Source organism: Lathamus discolor, chromosome 4 (genome assembly GCF_037157495.1).
Source record: "Lathamus discolor isolate bLatDis1 chromosome 4, bLatDis1.hap1, whole genome shotgun sequence".
Classification (NCBI taxonomy): Eukaryota; Metazoa; Chordata; class Aves; order Psittaciformes; family Psittacidae; genus Lathamus; species Lathamus discolor.
Window position 1 is genome coordinate 125,803,773 of NC_088887.1, and position 16,481 is coordinate 125,820,253.

Sequence of the window (16,481 nt, forward strand, 5' to 3'; positions counted from 1 at the left end):
CATGTTTGTGCCTTAGTGTGTTATTGTGCACACGTGCATGGGTGTATTTTGCACATGTATGTGTGTATGTACATGTGTGCATATGTGTGCATGTTTTACATGTATGTGTCACTATGTGTGATTGTGCATGTGTTCATGCATGCATGGGTGCATCTCGTGTGTGTAAAGCGATGTAACTGTGCATGTGTGTGCATGCATGTATGTGTGTGTCTTGAACACGTGTAAGCAGGTGTGTGACACTGCACATACGTGCATGGATGTGTTTCACCTGTGTGTGTGCAGGTGTGTGATTGTTCATGCGTGTGTACATATACGCGCATTAGTGTGTGCACACATGTGCATGAACATACCTTGTACACAGGCATGCAGCTACGCGTGCATGCATATGTGGGTGTACATACATGGGTGTGTCTTACATGTATGTGTGACTGTGCATGTGTTCATGCATGCAGGTGTGCATGCAGGTGCGTGCTTGTGCATGCGTGTGCGGCCGTGTGCACGCGTCTCACAGGCGTGCGTGCCTTGTACATGTATATGCACACAGAGGCGAGTCACCGTGCACACGTGTGCATGAACACGCGTTGCACATGCACCCACACACGTGTTCCCCTCCGCTCCCCCGACCCCACCCAAGCCCCGCCCACTCCGCTTAAGCCCCGCCCATCTCCCGTTACGTCGCGGCCGTGCTCTGTGCGTGCCGTGCCCGGTCCCCCCCTACCCCGCATCCCGCATCCCGCATCCCGCATCCCGCATCCCGCATCCCGCCCGGCGGTCCCGGTTCTCGGCTGCCGTGCGGGGAGCCGGCGGCGCGGGGCCGCCATGGCGTGGCCCTGCATCAGCCGCGCCTGCTGCATCGCCCGCTTCTGGAGCCAGCTGGACAAGGCGGACATCGCCGTCCCGCTCGTCTTCACCAAGTACTCCGAGGCCACCGAGCACCCCGCGGCCCGCCCGGTCCCCGCCGCCCCCATCGACACCCAGCCCGGCGCTGAGGCGGCGGCCGGAGGTGCCGGTGCTGGTGGTGCCGGGGGTGGGGAAGCGGCCCCCGGTGCGGCTCGGCCCGGCCCGGCCCCTCACGGGTCCCCCCCGGCTGACTCGGTGATGCGGCACGACTACAAGCCGTGGAAGGTGCAGCGGCCGGAGCCGAGCTGCAAGCCCAAGAGCGAGTACCAGCCCTCGGATACGCCCTTCGAGAAGGAGACGCAGTACCAGAAGGATTTCCGCGCTTGGCCCATTCCCAAGCGGGGAGATCATCCCTGGATCCCTAAACCGGGACCTTCCCCAGTGCTCGCCCTGGACCGTGGGTCCCCAGAGAAACCGGCTCAGGAGAAGCGGAGGAAGGTGCTGCCCGGTGCCGAGAGGAAGGAGGAGGATGGAGAGGCGGAGGATGAGCATCCCAAAGCGGTGCGGGCCGGGGATGGCAGGGACAAGGCTCGGAAGAAGGTGGAGGAGACGGAGGTGGGCAGGGGCAGGGCGGCTGCTGATGCCCTCAACAGGCAGATCAAGGAGGAGGTGGCGGCGGGGGTCAGCTCGTCCTACAGGTGAGACTCCCCCGTCCCCATCCCTATGCCCATCCTCATCCCCGTCTCCATCCTCATCCTCATCCCCTTCTTCAGTCCCCCTTGCCCATCTCCAGCAGGGACATCCCACCCTGGGAGCTGGGTGAATGCAGCTTACAAACACTGTTTTGGGGGATTTGCTCATCTCCCACCCAGGGGACGTCCTTAAAAATTCCCCACCTCTCTGGGTGTCGGTGGTGTGTGCTGTGCTGTTTGCTATTCAGGCATTGAATACACGGGTTCTTTATGTCGGGTGGGCTTGCAGCAGGTTCCCCATCACCCATCCCTCTCATATCCCAAAATTCAGATGCAGCCCTAGCTTGGCTTTCAGCAGGAAAGGTTTGGGTCACCTCTCTGGGATGTGCAAGTCAACCCTGGTCCTTTCCAAGTGTATCCCTGGCTGTTGTGGGGAGGCTGATCTGAAGGACCAGCATCCCAAGGGTCAGCATTCCTGCATCCCAAGGGTCTCAAGGACCAGCACCCCTGCATCCCAAGAGTCCCAAGGGCCAGCATCCCTGCATCCTGAGGGTCCCAAGGGTCAGCATCCCTGCATCCTGAGGGTCCTTGGACCAGCATCTCAAGAGTCCCAAGGACTAGTATACCTGCATCCAGGGGGTCTCAAGGACCTGCATCCAGGGGGTCTCAAGGACCTGCATCCAGGGGGTCTCAAGGACCTGCATCCCAGGGGTCCCAAGGACCAGCATCTCTGCATCCCAAGGGTCCTTGGGACCAGCATCCCTGCATCCCAGTGGTCCCACAGGCAGCTGGGGGTCCACACGAGTGGGGTGCCCCACACACGGCAGGGTTCCACGCATCCCCCTAGGCTGGTGTTATTCCCGAGACAAAGCATCCCAGGGATGCAGCGGGATGCGGTTGACACACGTCCTAGGCCGCTTGGGTGGGGCAGCCTTTGGATGCTGCCATGTTTAACGCAGCGCGGCGGGGGGTGGCACATCTCTCCCCCCCCCCCCCCCCATTATCCCCATCCGGGGCTAGAAAGGGGGTGTCCTTATTTCACCCCAGGACAAGACCCCGTTTGGAGGAATTCGGAGCGGGGAAACTCCTCGCTGGGTGATGCTGTTGTTTCTGAAGGGGTTGGATGTGTCGGGAATGCAAAACAAAAGTGATGGGAGCCGGGAGGAGGGGGGGGGGTTGCTGCTCTGCACGTACGTGTGTGAGGAGGGTTTGCAGTGATTGTGTTTTCCAGAGCTTTCCTTGGCAGATCCCACCGCTGCCGTGGAGGTGGCAGAGAGCAGAGCTGGGGTTTGTGGTGACAAAAACGGAATCACAGCCTTTAGTCCCTGTCTCCGTGTGAATTCCAAGGGGGTTTTATGCCTTGGAATGGTTTATTTTCTTCCCTAGGGAGAGGTAGAGGTGACAGCCTGCCCTCAAACAGGTACTAAATTCATATGGATTTAAGATGAAGCTGCGATTTGGCTCCTCTGTCCCGCTGGGCATGGTCCCTGCTGGGGGGGAAATGGTTTAAACAGGGAGATTTTGCCCTTTTCTTACTGCATTTTGGCATCAGTTCTGGCTCTTACCAGGGATGTGAGTTCTGCTGCGGGCTCAGCTCTGTCCAGGTGTGATGGTGGTGACTGGGATGTGAGAAAGCAGCCAGGGATTTTCGGGATCTGTGTTTTTCAGGGATAGAAGGTGTAAGGAAAGGCTTTTTCCAGCAGTGACACAGTCCTTTCATTGGGATCTCAGCCTCCTATCACCTTGCAAGGTGTGGGCTCAGGGCTGGTGATGGCAGGACTGAGGCAGTCCTAGAGCTGCAGAGCTGTTGTGTTGCTCTCATATACTGGTGCAAGGGATAATTACACTTCCTTGAGGATTTAAACATGGATTTCTCACCTTCCCATCCCTCCAACCTGCTCCAGCCTATTTATACGCCTGCTGTTCCCAAGCAAAGGGGTTGGGTCAGCTCAGATCTTAAACCTAAGAAGGATTCAGCCCTCCTTGTGTTGCCCCTTGGCTGTCAGGACACCCTTGAGGTTTCTCTTTCCCCTTTGGGTGCTCATCTGCTCTCCCACTTATTCTTCCTTGCAGCATATTGGAGGACAAGTGTTTGCTCTGACGCTCAGCCCTAGAGCATAAGCGCCTCTTCATTAATGTAGAAGTGATGTTGTGCTTAATTGTTCTCATCTTCTGTTCAAATGAGGCATCTTTTAAAGTGCTGTTTGTTGTTTGGGTTCTTCTTAAAAGCCAAATTCTCCAAATCCTTATTACTATCAAGGACCCCTCTGCTTGCAGGAGTCCCTCCTGCGTGGGTTTCCAATATCTGCAAGGATGGGAGACTCCATGTGGGCAACCTTTGAGGCTAAACAGCAGCCAAAATCGTCTCCTAGTGATGTAGGATGGCTCCAATACTTGAAGGGTCCTACAGGAAAGCTGGAGAGGGGCTTGGGACAAGGGCCTGTAGGGCCAGGCCAAGGGGAATGGCTTGAACCTGCCCGAGGGGAGACTGAGCTGAGCTCTTAGGCAGAAGCTCTTCCCTGGGAGGGTGCTGAGGCGCTGGCACAGGGTGCCCAGAGAAGCTGTGGCTGCCCCATCCCTGGCAGTGCTCAAGGCCAGGTTGGACACAGGGGCTTGGAGCAAGCTGCTCCAGTGGAAGGGGTCCCTGCCCGGGGCAGGGGTTGGAGCTGGAGGAGCTTTAAGGTCCCTTCAACCCAAACCAGGCTGGGATTCCATGGCTCACATGGGGCTTGTCCTCCATTGCCTTTGCTGGGTTTTGCATGGATGAAGGCTCCCCAGCAGAAGAGATGGGGGGGATTTCCTTACAGTCCTTTGTTACCACTGCACATCAGTGTAATGTGATGCTCCAAGGCTGGGAAGCAATTCCTTGGTGAAACCAAAGAGCACACCAGTAATGGGTTTTAAACTCACTTTATCCGCCTGAGTATTATTTCCAGGTGAGGGAACAGAGATTGGGATAGAGCAAGCCCCTAGCCCAAGGTCATCAGGGAAATCCATGCGGAAGAGAGGGATCCCCTTTTCCAACTTCTTTATATCATAGAATGGTTCTGTGTCGCCCAAGCCCCTGTGTCCAACCTGGCCTTGAGCACTGCCAGGGATGGGGCAGCCACAGCTTCCCTGGGCACCCTGCAGTCCTGCTCCTCGTGGTGGCCTATGGACCAAGTAATGACAAAGCTGAGTGGGAACACTAGGTCTATGTGACTGACCTGACCTCTAGATAAGGCTCAGGACCCAACCTAGGGGTTTTTTCAGCTCCTTGGAAAGCTGTTGCTGCTGGATGAAGCCTTTTTGTGTTCAGTTCTTTGATGTCCCATAGGAGGATCTGATGGCATCCTTTAGGGTTTTATCTGGGCACAGAGGTGGCCCTGGTGGCCCCAGTTCCCAAGTGATTGGGATTGCACTCCTGGAAGCGATGGGCAGAGCTCTTCTCCCCCTCGCACGCAAGGATGGAGGGAGATGAAGCCCTTCTGAGGGTCTGAGACCAGAGAGAATCCATGATAAAATGGACAGACAGTGGCGTTTGCTGCTGGAAGTGGCAAAGAATGCAAGGAAGAATGACTATTTCCCATTTTTCTTTGGAAAAACTGGTAGAATTAGGTGTTTTCCGGATGTTTTTTTCCCCCTCCTCTTTCTTTGTCTTGCACTCTTCTCCTTTTGCTATATTATTCCCCGAAGAAAAAAGATATAAAAGGGAAAGGGGAACTTCACCCCCTTTGCAGTGTCAAAGTGAGTAGGGAGGTGATGAATTTCCCCTCGAGAAGTAATATTGCAAAGCCAAGGTTTCATGTTCTTCACCCGAAAAAAAGGTCTTTTATGGGCTTTCTTTTAACCAAAGCAATTATTTTTCCCCACCAATCTCCTTTCCTACCAGAGGAAACAAACCAGGAAAGGCTTCGATGGAAAACTTGGGCCTGCCTCTAGCATTAGTTGCCTGTTGTTAATGTTCTTGCCATTCATCTCAAGCCCTGGAGGTACTAAAGATGCGGAGCAAATAAGAACTTGTAGTAGCTATAGAGATGAATGAGTCAGTGCTGGGGACTTGCTGTGTGGTTTCCTGAGATACAGAGGAGAGAATTTAGGGAGGGATGTGTATAAAGAAAGGCTGGAGCAGGAAGGAAAGGCAAGGAATTCATGCTCCATCATTATAACTGTGAAAATATAGGGATGGAAGGGATTCCTGTGAGCCACATCCCATTTGTGGGGGAGGGAATCATATATCTACACCACACCAGGGTGATTTTATCTAGCCTATCCCTGCAGATCTCCAGTGGAGGACATGTCCCACCTTGGTGAGATACTTGGAATACTGCTTATGCTGGCAGCTGTGTCCGATTTGGTGGGGATTTTTCCAATGCTTCCTGAAATTTCCAATCAGATCCATAGGCTGGGTCTGTATTAGTGAATGAAACGGGTCAGGACGCATTCCTGGGCATGGGAACACTCTTCAGTTGTTCAAACAGTCCCTAGCCCCCTTCCCAAGTTGAGTTTGGGAATGGGTATGAGCCAAGAACTTATCCCAGCAAGCAGTTTGGGTGCAACCACCTTGATTTGGGAGCTAAAGGACTTTAATAGTGTGAGTGAAGGGTATCCCATACTTCAGCTCCAGAGAGCATTCCTGGTTAGACACCATTTCCCAGTGTTTCAGCTCCAAACAGTGTCAGTGAGGTAACCTGTGTAGGCAAATGGATCCAGTTTTGCTCTCAGCTGGAAGGGAAGGGGCAGGATGTTTCCTTCCATCCAGAAAGGGCTGTTCAAAGAGCTGTTTGGTGGCTTTAGCTGAGCTCTGGCTCAGCAGTTACTTGATACCTACCTTTAGCAGCAGGAGGAGACACAATGTCTGCTCGTACCACAAGGCCCAGTTATATGAGTATGTAATAACTGTGTGTGGAGAAAAGCCTTGTATTTACTAAGGCATGAAGAGGATGGGGTGGGTTTTGGAGACAGGCACCTATCCTGCCCTCATCTGCATCTTGATCTCCTCTGGATATAGTCCACCAGACTCAGAAAGGCTAGTAGTATCTCCAAGTTGGAGTAGTTGTACTCCAACTACTCAGTAGTATCTCCAAGTTGGAGTAGTTGTACTCCAACTACTCAGTAGTATCTCCAAGTTGGAGTAGTTGTACTCCAACTACTCAGTAGTATCTCCAAGTTGCAGTAGTTGTACTCCAGCTACTCAGTAGTATCTCCAAGTTGGAGTAGTTGTACTCCAACTACTCAGTAGTATCTCCAAGTTGGAGTAGTTGTACTCCAACTACTCAGTAGTATCTCCAAGTTGGAGTAGTTGTACTCCAACTACTCAGTAGTATCTCCAAGTTGGAGTAGTTGTACTCCAACTACTCAGTAGTATCTCCAAGTTGCAGTAGTTGTACTCCAGCTACTCAGTAGTATCTCCAAGTTGGTGTAGTTGTACTCCAACTACTCAGTAGTATCTCCAAGTTGCAGTAGTTGTACTCCAGCTACTCAGTAGTATCTCCAAGTTGGTGTAGTTGTACTCCAACTACTCAGTAGTATCTCCAAGTTGGAGTAGTTGTACTCCAACTACTCGGTAGTATCTCCCAAGTTGCAGTATTTGCCTGCATATTCACTGCAGTCACATTAAGGTGGACAATATCCAGCCCCGAAAGTCAACTGGGGGTTGAGCTGACTGCGCAGCAGTGTAAGCAACACTGAGTTTGCTGCTTCAACTGTGTGCAAGCTGGAGCTGGGCTGTGTATGTGCTCAGGATGCGGCTGAACAGGATGAAGAGGTGGAGGTGGCATTCAGGTGATGGAGTCAATGTATTTGAGCAGTTTTTCCTCTGCTCCTGCTCTGCTGTGTCACCTCAGCAGAGACCTTTAGGTACATGAGACTGGATGGGACCATCTGAACCAGTAAGTCCAGTTTGTTATTTAGTCTCTATGAGGAACACTTGAGGCTCTGTCTTGGAAATAGGGAATTTTCAGTTCCATGTTGCCAGTTGGAAGGGTCCTTATCATGTCCTTAGTCTCTGATGGTTTGCAGCCATCATCCCATATCCAGTCTGAGTCAGTGGATGAGTTATGGTTTGGTCTTTTGTTGGCACTCAGTGCACTTCTCCTATCTGGAGGTCACTGCTCAGTGTCTCCAAGTCCAGCATCCAGCATCCACATCCTTTGGCTCTGTCGCTAGCAAGGCAAAGTGTTTCGGTCTCCTTTTTTACTCCCTGGATCAACCATTTCTCTCCAGCTCTTCCTAAAGGAAATCACTGTTTCTTACAGACAGATGCAGACTGTTACCCTTTGGAGATGAGGTCCCCATTTCTGCTGAGACACTCATGTCACGTTTGGGCATCACAGATGCTTTATGAATCCATCACCCTTTAATAACCAGGACCTCCATGTCATTGTCCTCCTTAGGTTGTTACAGCCTTGGAGCTCCCATCCTATAGCAAAAAAAAAAATGTTAGTGATTAATACCGAGCCTAGAATCTAATACTAATTGTCATCCCATGGCATCAAGGTCAGTCCCTTTCTTCCTCTGTGATATCCCTGCTGCTCCTCCTTACCGGTGCTGCCGACAACATGTCATTAGGACATTGCCCTACTTATTACTGCCAAAGTCAACCTTAAAAATGGTAAGCACTGCTAACCTCCTTCCAGGCTGCAGCTCAGCTTTCCAGCACTCATCCATGTCATCTCCCTGCCCTGTTCCCCGTTTTGCTGATGTACATGCTCACTGGTTTAATTAATAATGTCCCACGTGGCTCTGTATTAAATGCTGTACTGAAAGCAGATGGATTTGCACGTTTCTTTTGTCTGCTAAGTCTGTTATCATACCAAAGGACATGTCAAACGTCTCTTCTTCTCCCCTTCTGGATACTGCTGTGCCTGTTGGGACCACAGCTTCTCCTGGATGCCAGAGCAGATGCTGTAGGTCAAACTCCACTTTAACGTAGTGACTTCGAGCTCTTGCTGTACCAAACAATAAATAAAGAGGAGAGGGATCAGCTAATTTAGACAGCAGGACTTGGCGCTGTCCTTCCTTTGCCAAATAAATCACCAACAGCCATTGTAAATTTGCCTTCTCTCACATTTAGAGCATGACCTTTGCTTTTCCTGTCTCCCGCTGCCTGAACAAGCCTTCACTTTCTAAGTACTTCTGCACTCTCTCCTATATCAATCTTGCTTCTCTTTGCTCTTAGCTGAATGTATTCACAGCACTAATGCTGGTATCTTCAGCTAAGTCACATCAGGGCAATGGCATGGATGCTTTCCTGTTAGCAGGACCATCACCAGCCAGGAGGGGAAAGGGAGTTTTAGGGGAAGTTTTATAGGATGGAAGCTGTATTTCTCATTATTTATAGCTTGGCATTCTGGGTATATTTCTGATGTCCTTTATAGATACATATAGAAGGACATATATATGATTCTATCATATATATGTATATGATAGAATCATGGAATCCCAGCCTGGTTTGGGTTGAAGGGACCTTAAAGCTCCTCCAGCTCCAACCACTGCCACGGGCAGGGACCCCTTCCACTGGAGCAGCTTGCTCCAAGCCCCTGTGTCCAACCTGGCCTTGAGCACTGCCAGGGATGGGGCAGCCACAGCTTCTCTGGGCACCCTGTGCCAGCGCCTCAGCACCCTCCCAGGGAAGAGCTTCTGCCTAAGAGCTCAGCTCAGTCTCCCCTCGGGCAGGTTCAAGCCATTCCCCTTGGCCTGGCCCTACAGGCCCTTGTCCCAAGCCCCTCTCCAGCTTTCTTGTTGGCTCCTTTAGGTATTGGAAGACTGATAAGGACTGCTATGCGACATGTACATATATATATGTATGTATATATGTGTACCCAAACTGTGTTGTTCACCAAGTTACTGCTTTAACCTCCAACCATGTCTCCTCCCCAAGTCGAACATCACAGGTGTTACATAGCAAATGCATTTTGCCTTCTACTAATAAACTCGTTTTGCTCCAGTGGTGCCTTCATCTGAAGGGACCCCGCAGCACTTTGCAAACACTGTGTGTGTATGGAGAGAGTCCTGCTGCTTTGGGGACCTGGCTGTGAGCTGGGCTGTTGAGTATGGAACAGGGGGTTTGGTGCTGGGAAGGTGGGGAAGCTGTTTTAGTAGTAGTAATAGTAATTATAGTAATAATAACTAGTAATTATAATAAAATAATATATAATAATAAAATAGTAATGGTAATAATAATGCAAAAATTAGTGGAGTAGGTGATGTGAAATAATGGACCTCATTGCAGGAAAGCAGGGGGCTGGCTTCAGTGCCACTGCAGCCCCTATGACACCAGCAGATCTACCTGCAGGTGAGGACACAGCCCTTGGGCATCCCACTGCACAAACCTGCCTTGAAATGGAGAACTCACCCGGTTTCAGAGTGAGACCGGGAGAGCAGCTTGTTTCAGGAAGCACTTTACACTGCTGTGCTGGGGAGCAGGTATTCCTGCTTCACATCCTGGGATGCGTGGCTGGGGACAGTGCAAGAGGTGGTGATAATGCAGGGATGGGCTGGAATTGGGGTACAGCTCAAAGACCCAACGTCCCCATCTGCAGGGACTCTCCAGGGTCTCTCTTTCAGGCTGCAATTCAGGAGCACAAAGTAATATCCCCAGCAGGGATCTTCGTTGTTTTATGATCATAAAAGCATCTCCTTGCTGCCAGCAGATTTGTAAAACCCTGACGTTTGGCTGCTGCGTGGTTGCTTAACGCCAAGCTTTACACTGAGCTGGTTTTAACTCTAAGAATACCACCACAGAGCCATAAATGAACCATTTCAGCATCACTTGTTCCACCTCCACTGAGCGGGCAAGGAAAGCCAGGCTGTTGGGAGCTGTGGGCTGGCTCCTGGCAGCTCCGCATCCATCCATAGGGCTCCCACTGACTGCAGGCAGCTTCCTCCTGCATGGCAACATCCTCCCCATCTCAATTAGCTCTTGCACGGTGTTTATCTGCCCAGCCTTGCAGGTGCCTGCTTGGGAAGCAGCCAGATTCCTCACTGAAACACTTTGCAAGGTCACTGGTGCTCTATTAACGTTGCTTGGCTGCTGCTTTTCTTGTTCTTTAAAAGGGGTGGAGGTGTTTGGGGATGTGCAAGTGTTTTTCTGCTTTATCTGGCTCAGAAAGGGGATAGAAAATGGTGTTTAAAGAAAACAGTGGTCTTGTGGAGTGGAGCTATGTATTAATTGCAAATGGCAAGGTTATCCTATAGGACTATTCCCTGGAAGGGTTCAAGCCAGGTTGAATGGGGTTGGAGCAAGCTGCTCTAGTGGAAGGTGTCCCTGCCCATGGTAGGGGGTTGGAATTGGGTGAGCTTTAAGGTCCCTTCCATCCCAAACCAGTCTGGGATTCTATGGTTCCCAAGAGTGACAGTGTTGGCACTAACCTAGCCCAAAGCCCAGATCCAATTTCCTTTCCCTCCCCAAAACCCTTCAGGATCAGCATGCCCTCTTGCAGGAATCCTTGCCTTCCCATAGGATTAAAAACTCATGCCCTGGTGTAGATCTCTCAGATCTCCTCCGTGCTCATCCCAGTCTTGCTTCCCTTGTGCAAGATACGGACAATCACAGAATCACAGAATCACAGAATCCCAAGGGTTGGAAGGGACCTAAAAAGATCATCTAGTCCAACCCCCCTGCAAGAGCAGGGTAACCTACAGTACATCACACAGGAACTTGTCCAGGCGGGCCTTGAATATCTCCAGTGTAGGAGACTCCACAACCCCCCTGGGCAACCTGTTCCAGTGCTCTGTCACTCTTACAGTAAAGAAGTTCTTCCTGATGTTAACGTGGAACTTCCTATGCTCCAGTTTACACCCATTGCCCCTTGTCCTATCACTGGATATCACTGAAAAAAGCCTAGCTCCATCATCCTGACACCTACCCTTCACATATTTGTAAACATTGATGAGGTCACCCCTCAGTCTCCTCTTCTCCAAGCTAAAGAGACCCAGCTCCCTCAGCCTCTCCTCATAAGGGAGATGTTCCACTCCCTTAATCATCTTTGTGGCTCTGCGCTGGACTCCTTCAAGCAATTCCCTGTCCTTCTTGAACAGAGGGGCCCAGAACTGGACGCAATATTCCAGATGCGGCCTCACCAAGGCTGAGTAGAGGGGGAGGAGAACCTCTCTTGACCTACTAACCACTCCCTTTCTAATGCACCCCAAGATGCCATTTGCCTTCTTGGCCACAAGAGCACATTGCTGGCTCATGGTCATCCTCCTATCCACCAGGACCCCCAGGTCCCTTTCCCCTTCACTACTTTCCAGCAGGTCAACCCCCAACCTGTACTGGTCCATGGGGTTGTTCTTCCCCAGATGCAAGACTCTACACTTGCCCTTGTTAAATTTCATCAAGTTTCTCCCCGCCCAACTCTCCAGCCTGTCCAGGTCTCGCTGAAGGGCAGCACAGTCCTCTGGTGTGTCAGCCACTCCTCCCAGTTTTGTGTCATCAGCAAACTTGCTGAGGGTGCACTCAGTTCCCTCATCCAGGTCATTGATGAAAATATTAAACAGCACCGGTCCCAGCACCGACCCCTGAGGAACTCCACTAGTCACAGACCTCCAGCTAGATTCTGCGCCATTGACCACAACTCTCTGCCTTCTTCCTTTCAACCAGTTCTCGATCCACCTCACTACTTGATCATCAAGCCCACACTTCCTTAGCTTATCTATGAGGATGCTGTGGGAGACAGTATCAAATGCCTTACTGAAATCAAGAAAAACTACATCTACCGCTCTACCATCATCCCTCCACCTAGTCACTTCCTCATAGAAGGCTATAAGGTTGGTCATACATGACTTCCCCCTCATAAAACCATGTTGGCTGTTCTTAATGACCCCCTCATCCTTGATATGCCTAGTGATGGAGTCAAGAATAAGTTGTTCCATCATCTTTACAATGTTCTCCTTGTGGGATTCCTGTGTGTAAGGTCCAGCTGACCATTATTATGATTATGTGAAATGAGTCATTAGATGAGTTAGTTAATATCTTCCTTCACTCTGTCCTTTTTCTCCTCATTCCTTCCCATTAAGCCACCTACAGAAGCTATTGTGGCCGCACAGATGGAGGGGAAGATGGGCAGAGAGCTCGGTCTCCCAAAGTAGGGAATCCAATCTATTTCTTCCAAAGCAAAGATGAGCAGGCACCTTTGAAAGCACACATTTATGGGGAGCTGGACAGTCTGGGTTTCCAGAAACCCAGGCAGACCAGCTTAAAACTTGGCTTTGGGAAGGCTGGGGCTGGTTAGGCTGGAGGGTTGCAGTAAAGAAACCTCAGTGTTGTGTCTGGGTGCTGGGTGAATGGCAAGAGGAGGGGTTATCAGACACGGGAGAGGGATGTTCTTCAGGATCAGCCGTGTTCCTGAGCTTCAGACTTCCTCCTGCCCTTCACTTTGCCTTTCACCTTGAAGGAGGCTGAGCATCAGCTCTCGGGCAGGCGACTTGGCCAGAAAGAAATCAGTGCATCACGCTCCAATGGGCTGGAAAACCAGGCAAGGATGTGAACCCTGACTGATCCCGTTCCCAGATTTGGGCAGCAATGGTTGGTTTGTTGGCTGAGACGTTCAAGGAGAAGCTGCAGGTGCTGTTTCACTGCAAAGGGTATCCCTTTCCCATCTCCTCTCCTATGGAGCTCCATCAACCTGTGACCCAATGGGAGGTTGAAATGATGCTCAATATCTTGTAAGCTCTTGCAGCCTAGGTCACATTTTGCTATCAGTGCAACAGAACAAACTCCATTGGTGAAGTTCCTGAAACTAAGGGGGGAATTGGCTTCAAAGCTCTAATTTTTCCACTTTGCTGGAGTTTCGGAGGCCAGCATGCTGGGTTGTGGATCAGGGCTTTGACCATGCTTTGCACTGTCATTGTCTGCATATAGAATGGATGCACAAAGGGTCTGAGGTGGGGAAGAAAGGGGGGATTGGAGGTTACCCATGCAACACCCTATGGAGGTATGGAAATTCCTGGGTTGGTTTGCATGGGGCTGATGTGCCGTGGCTGGGTGACAGCCTCCCACCAGGTACCCTGTGCATCCAGAGGATGAGCACAGCAGTCTCAGCCAAGCAGCAGAGCTTAGACTCACAGAATCAGATCAGGTGGGTTGGAAAAGCCCTTTAAGTTCATCAAATCCAACCATTCCCAGCACTGCCAAGGCCACCCCTGCCCCATGGCACTGAGGCCTCGTCCTGCAGCCCTGCCCTGAGCAGCCTGTTCCAATGCCTGAGCACCCTCTGGGGCAGGAATTGTTCCTCAGCTCCATCTAAACCTGCCCTGGGGCAGCTTGAGGCCGGTTCCTCTTGTCCCATCCCTTGTTCCTTGGGAGCAGAGCCCAGCCCCTCCTGGCTCCATCCTCCTGGCAGGCACTTGTAGGGAGCCATCAGGTCCCCCCTGAGCCTTCTCTTCTCCAGACTAAACAACCCCAGTTCCTTCAGCCACTCCTCATAAGGCTGTTGCAGTGCTGCCCAGTAGCTATGGCAACTTGCATGGAGGATGCCTGGAGAGGGATGTGTTGGCAAGCAGCCCGGCAGAGGGAGGACATGAGGAAAACCACGTGTTCCCTCTGGGGAGATGGGATGGGTTTCGGCAGCATCATTGTGCGGAGAGCGTGGAGATGCTGTCATTGAAAGTCGGTGTGCTTGGAGCAACCTGGTCCAACACCGCTGCAATTGCATGGTGCTGCCAAGGGCTTTTACCTATGGAGGAGGAATCATGGAATCGTGGAATGATTTGGGTTAAAGGGACCTTAAAGCTCATCCAGTTCCAAACCCCTGCCGTGGGCAGGGACACCTTCCACTAGAGCAGGTCTGCTCAAGCTCACAGCAAAGAGAAGCTGTTTCATCCCTTCTGTACAGGCTGCAACCTGCCTTTGATATCCCATAGGCAATTTAAATGTACAGCGCTGCTTTATCCCATGGTTGTAACTGAAACCCTATTGCAGGTAGGAGATTTGTAAGGGGCATTAGGACCACCCCATCTGTACAGCGCTGTATTTCATCCATGTCATCTTGTGCGCAGCCCTCCACTTGTGTCTGGCTAAATCCTTCTGGATGCTGGAATTGGAATCCAAAGGGAGCTTGATACATTGGAGAAACAGCCTGAAATAAATGGGGAGCAGTTCAGGAGAGGTGAGGACAGGGTATGACATAGAGGTAGGAATCGGCAGCAGCACCGGTGCGGATGGGAGCAGCTGGTGCAGGAGCAATTCTGCAGCGAAGCATAAATCACGTGTCAGCAATGTTAGTTCATTTAAAGTAAAACTCAACCAGCAAACCCATTGAAAAAGTACTTTTGGACAAGCAATGTGCTGAGAGGAACTGGACGTGTAAGATGTGACACCGTTCCGTGTTAGTAAAGCCTTAGGTAGACTGTTACTCAGGTTTTGGCTTTGGTCTATGGAGCAGAGAAAGTCCTGAGGACACCCATTAGAGAGGTCAGGAGTGCAGGAGATGTGGTCGTTGCAGGAAGCTGGGAAGTGTTGAATGGTTTTGGGTAGAGAACAGGATGACACGGAGAAATGGATACTTGCCTTTGCACGTATGAGATCTAATGGTCCATTGGGATGCTCGGGGCTGCTGTAGTCACAGTCAAGAGGAGCAAGCCTTGGATGGTGCGAGTTAAAATGGTACAAAGTGCTTTGCTGGAGCAGATCCGAGGGATATTGTGCATCTCTGGAGATGGCAGTAGGAGGTCTCCATAGTAGGGGGATAAAAAAAGTCGTTACCATTCATTCCCTGCATTGATTTTCTGTCTGCAGTGACCTTGGTGCTGCTGCTTTTCTTTATGCTCCCCAGGGCACAGGTGGGATCGAGCAATTATAGTTTTAATAGAAGGTGCCTGGGTGTATCTGGGATGACGTTTGATTTATATCATCTTGATAGCATCTGATCCTCAGTCATTACCCTGCTACCCCCTCTCCTCTCCACCGTGCTCCTGGTCCTTTGTCCCCTGTTGGGGTCCAACTCTTGGAGACTTATTCCATGTTGGGCCTTGTGTGGTGCTGTGACTGAGACCCGATAACCTTTTAGTGGGCTCAGAGCCTCCTAACAGAATCCCAGCCTGGTTAGGGTTGGAAGGGACCTTAAAGCTCATCCGGTTCCAACCCCTGCCACGGGCAGGGACCCCTTCCACTGGAGCAGCTTGCTCCAAGCCCCTGTGTCCAACTTGGCCTTGAGCACTGCCAGGGATGGGGCAGCCACAGCTTCTCTGGGCACCCTGTGCCAGTGCCTCAGCACCCTCACAGGGAAGAGCTTCTGCCTAAGAGCTCAGCTCAGTCTCCCCTCGGGCAGGTTCAAGCCATTCCCCTTGGCCTGGCCCTACAGGCCCTTGTCCCAAGCCCCTCTCCAGGTTCCCTGCAGCCCCTTTAGGCACTGGAGCTGCTCTCAGGTCTCCCCTTCAGGAGCCTTCTCTTGTCCAGGCTGCCCCAGCCCAGCTCTCTCAGCCTGGCTCCAGAGCAGACCTGCTCCAGCCCTCGCAGCAGCTCCATGGCCTCCTGGCCTCACTCCAGCAGGTCCAACATCGCTGATGATACAGAATCAAAAGCAGCATCACTGCTTGATGCCAGAGGTTAATATGGGACTGCTGCCCCTGCCCTGCCTGGCTGAAAACCATGGCATGGGGAGAACATGCATGGACACGAGAGCAAGTTCCATGTGGATATTGATGGAAAAAGCCCTGTCACTGGGGCAGGACCAGGATTTGATCCAACAGAGCGTTGAGTGCAGCCCCTTTTCACTGCTTTAGCTTTGCTCTCAGCAGACATAACCCAATGTGCCAGCTTCAAGGCAGTCATTTTCCCCACCCTCCTTTGGGCTGATTTTCCTCTTGGCTGGAACGTGAGTTATTCTTTTTGTAATGCAATATTTAGTTATTACTTAATATAAACATTTTATGAGCTGCTGCAAGGGCTGAATTATTGATGGGAGGGGAAGGAATGCTTTTCCTGAGCCTTTCTGCTCTGTCAGCTGCAATAAATACCTATCTAGGAGT

At 51.3% G+C, this 16,481-nt stretch overlaps 1 protein-coding gene across 1 annotated transcript in view; it reads left to right on the forward strand.

Annotated features, from left to right (window-relative positions):
- Positions 1-716: 716 nt before the first annotated feature.
- Positions 717-16,481, forward strand: part of MAP6 (microtubule associated protein 6) — a 34,732-nt gene continuing 18,967 nt past the window's right edge. The window contains exon 1 of the mRNA XM_065675901.1: positions 717-1,538. Coding sequence (XP_065531973.1) covers positions 820-1,538 — 719 coding nt within the window. The 5' untranslated portion in view covers positions 717-819. The remainder of the gene's footprint in view (positions 1,539-16,481) is intronic.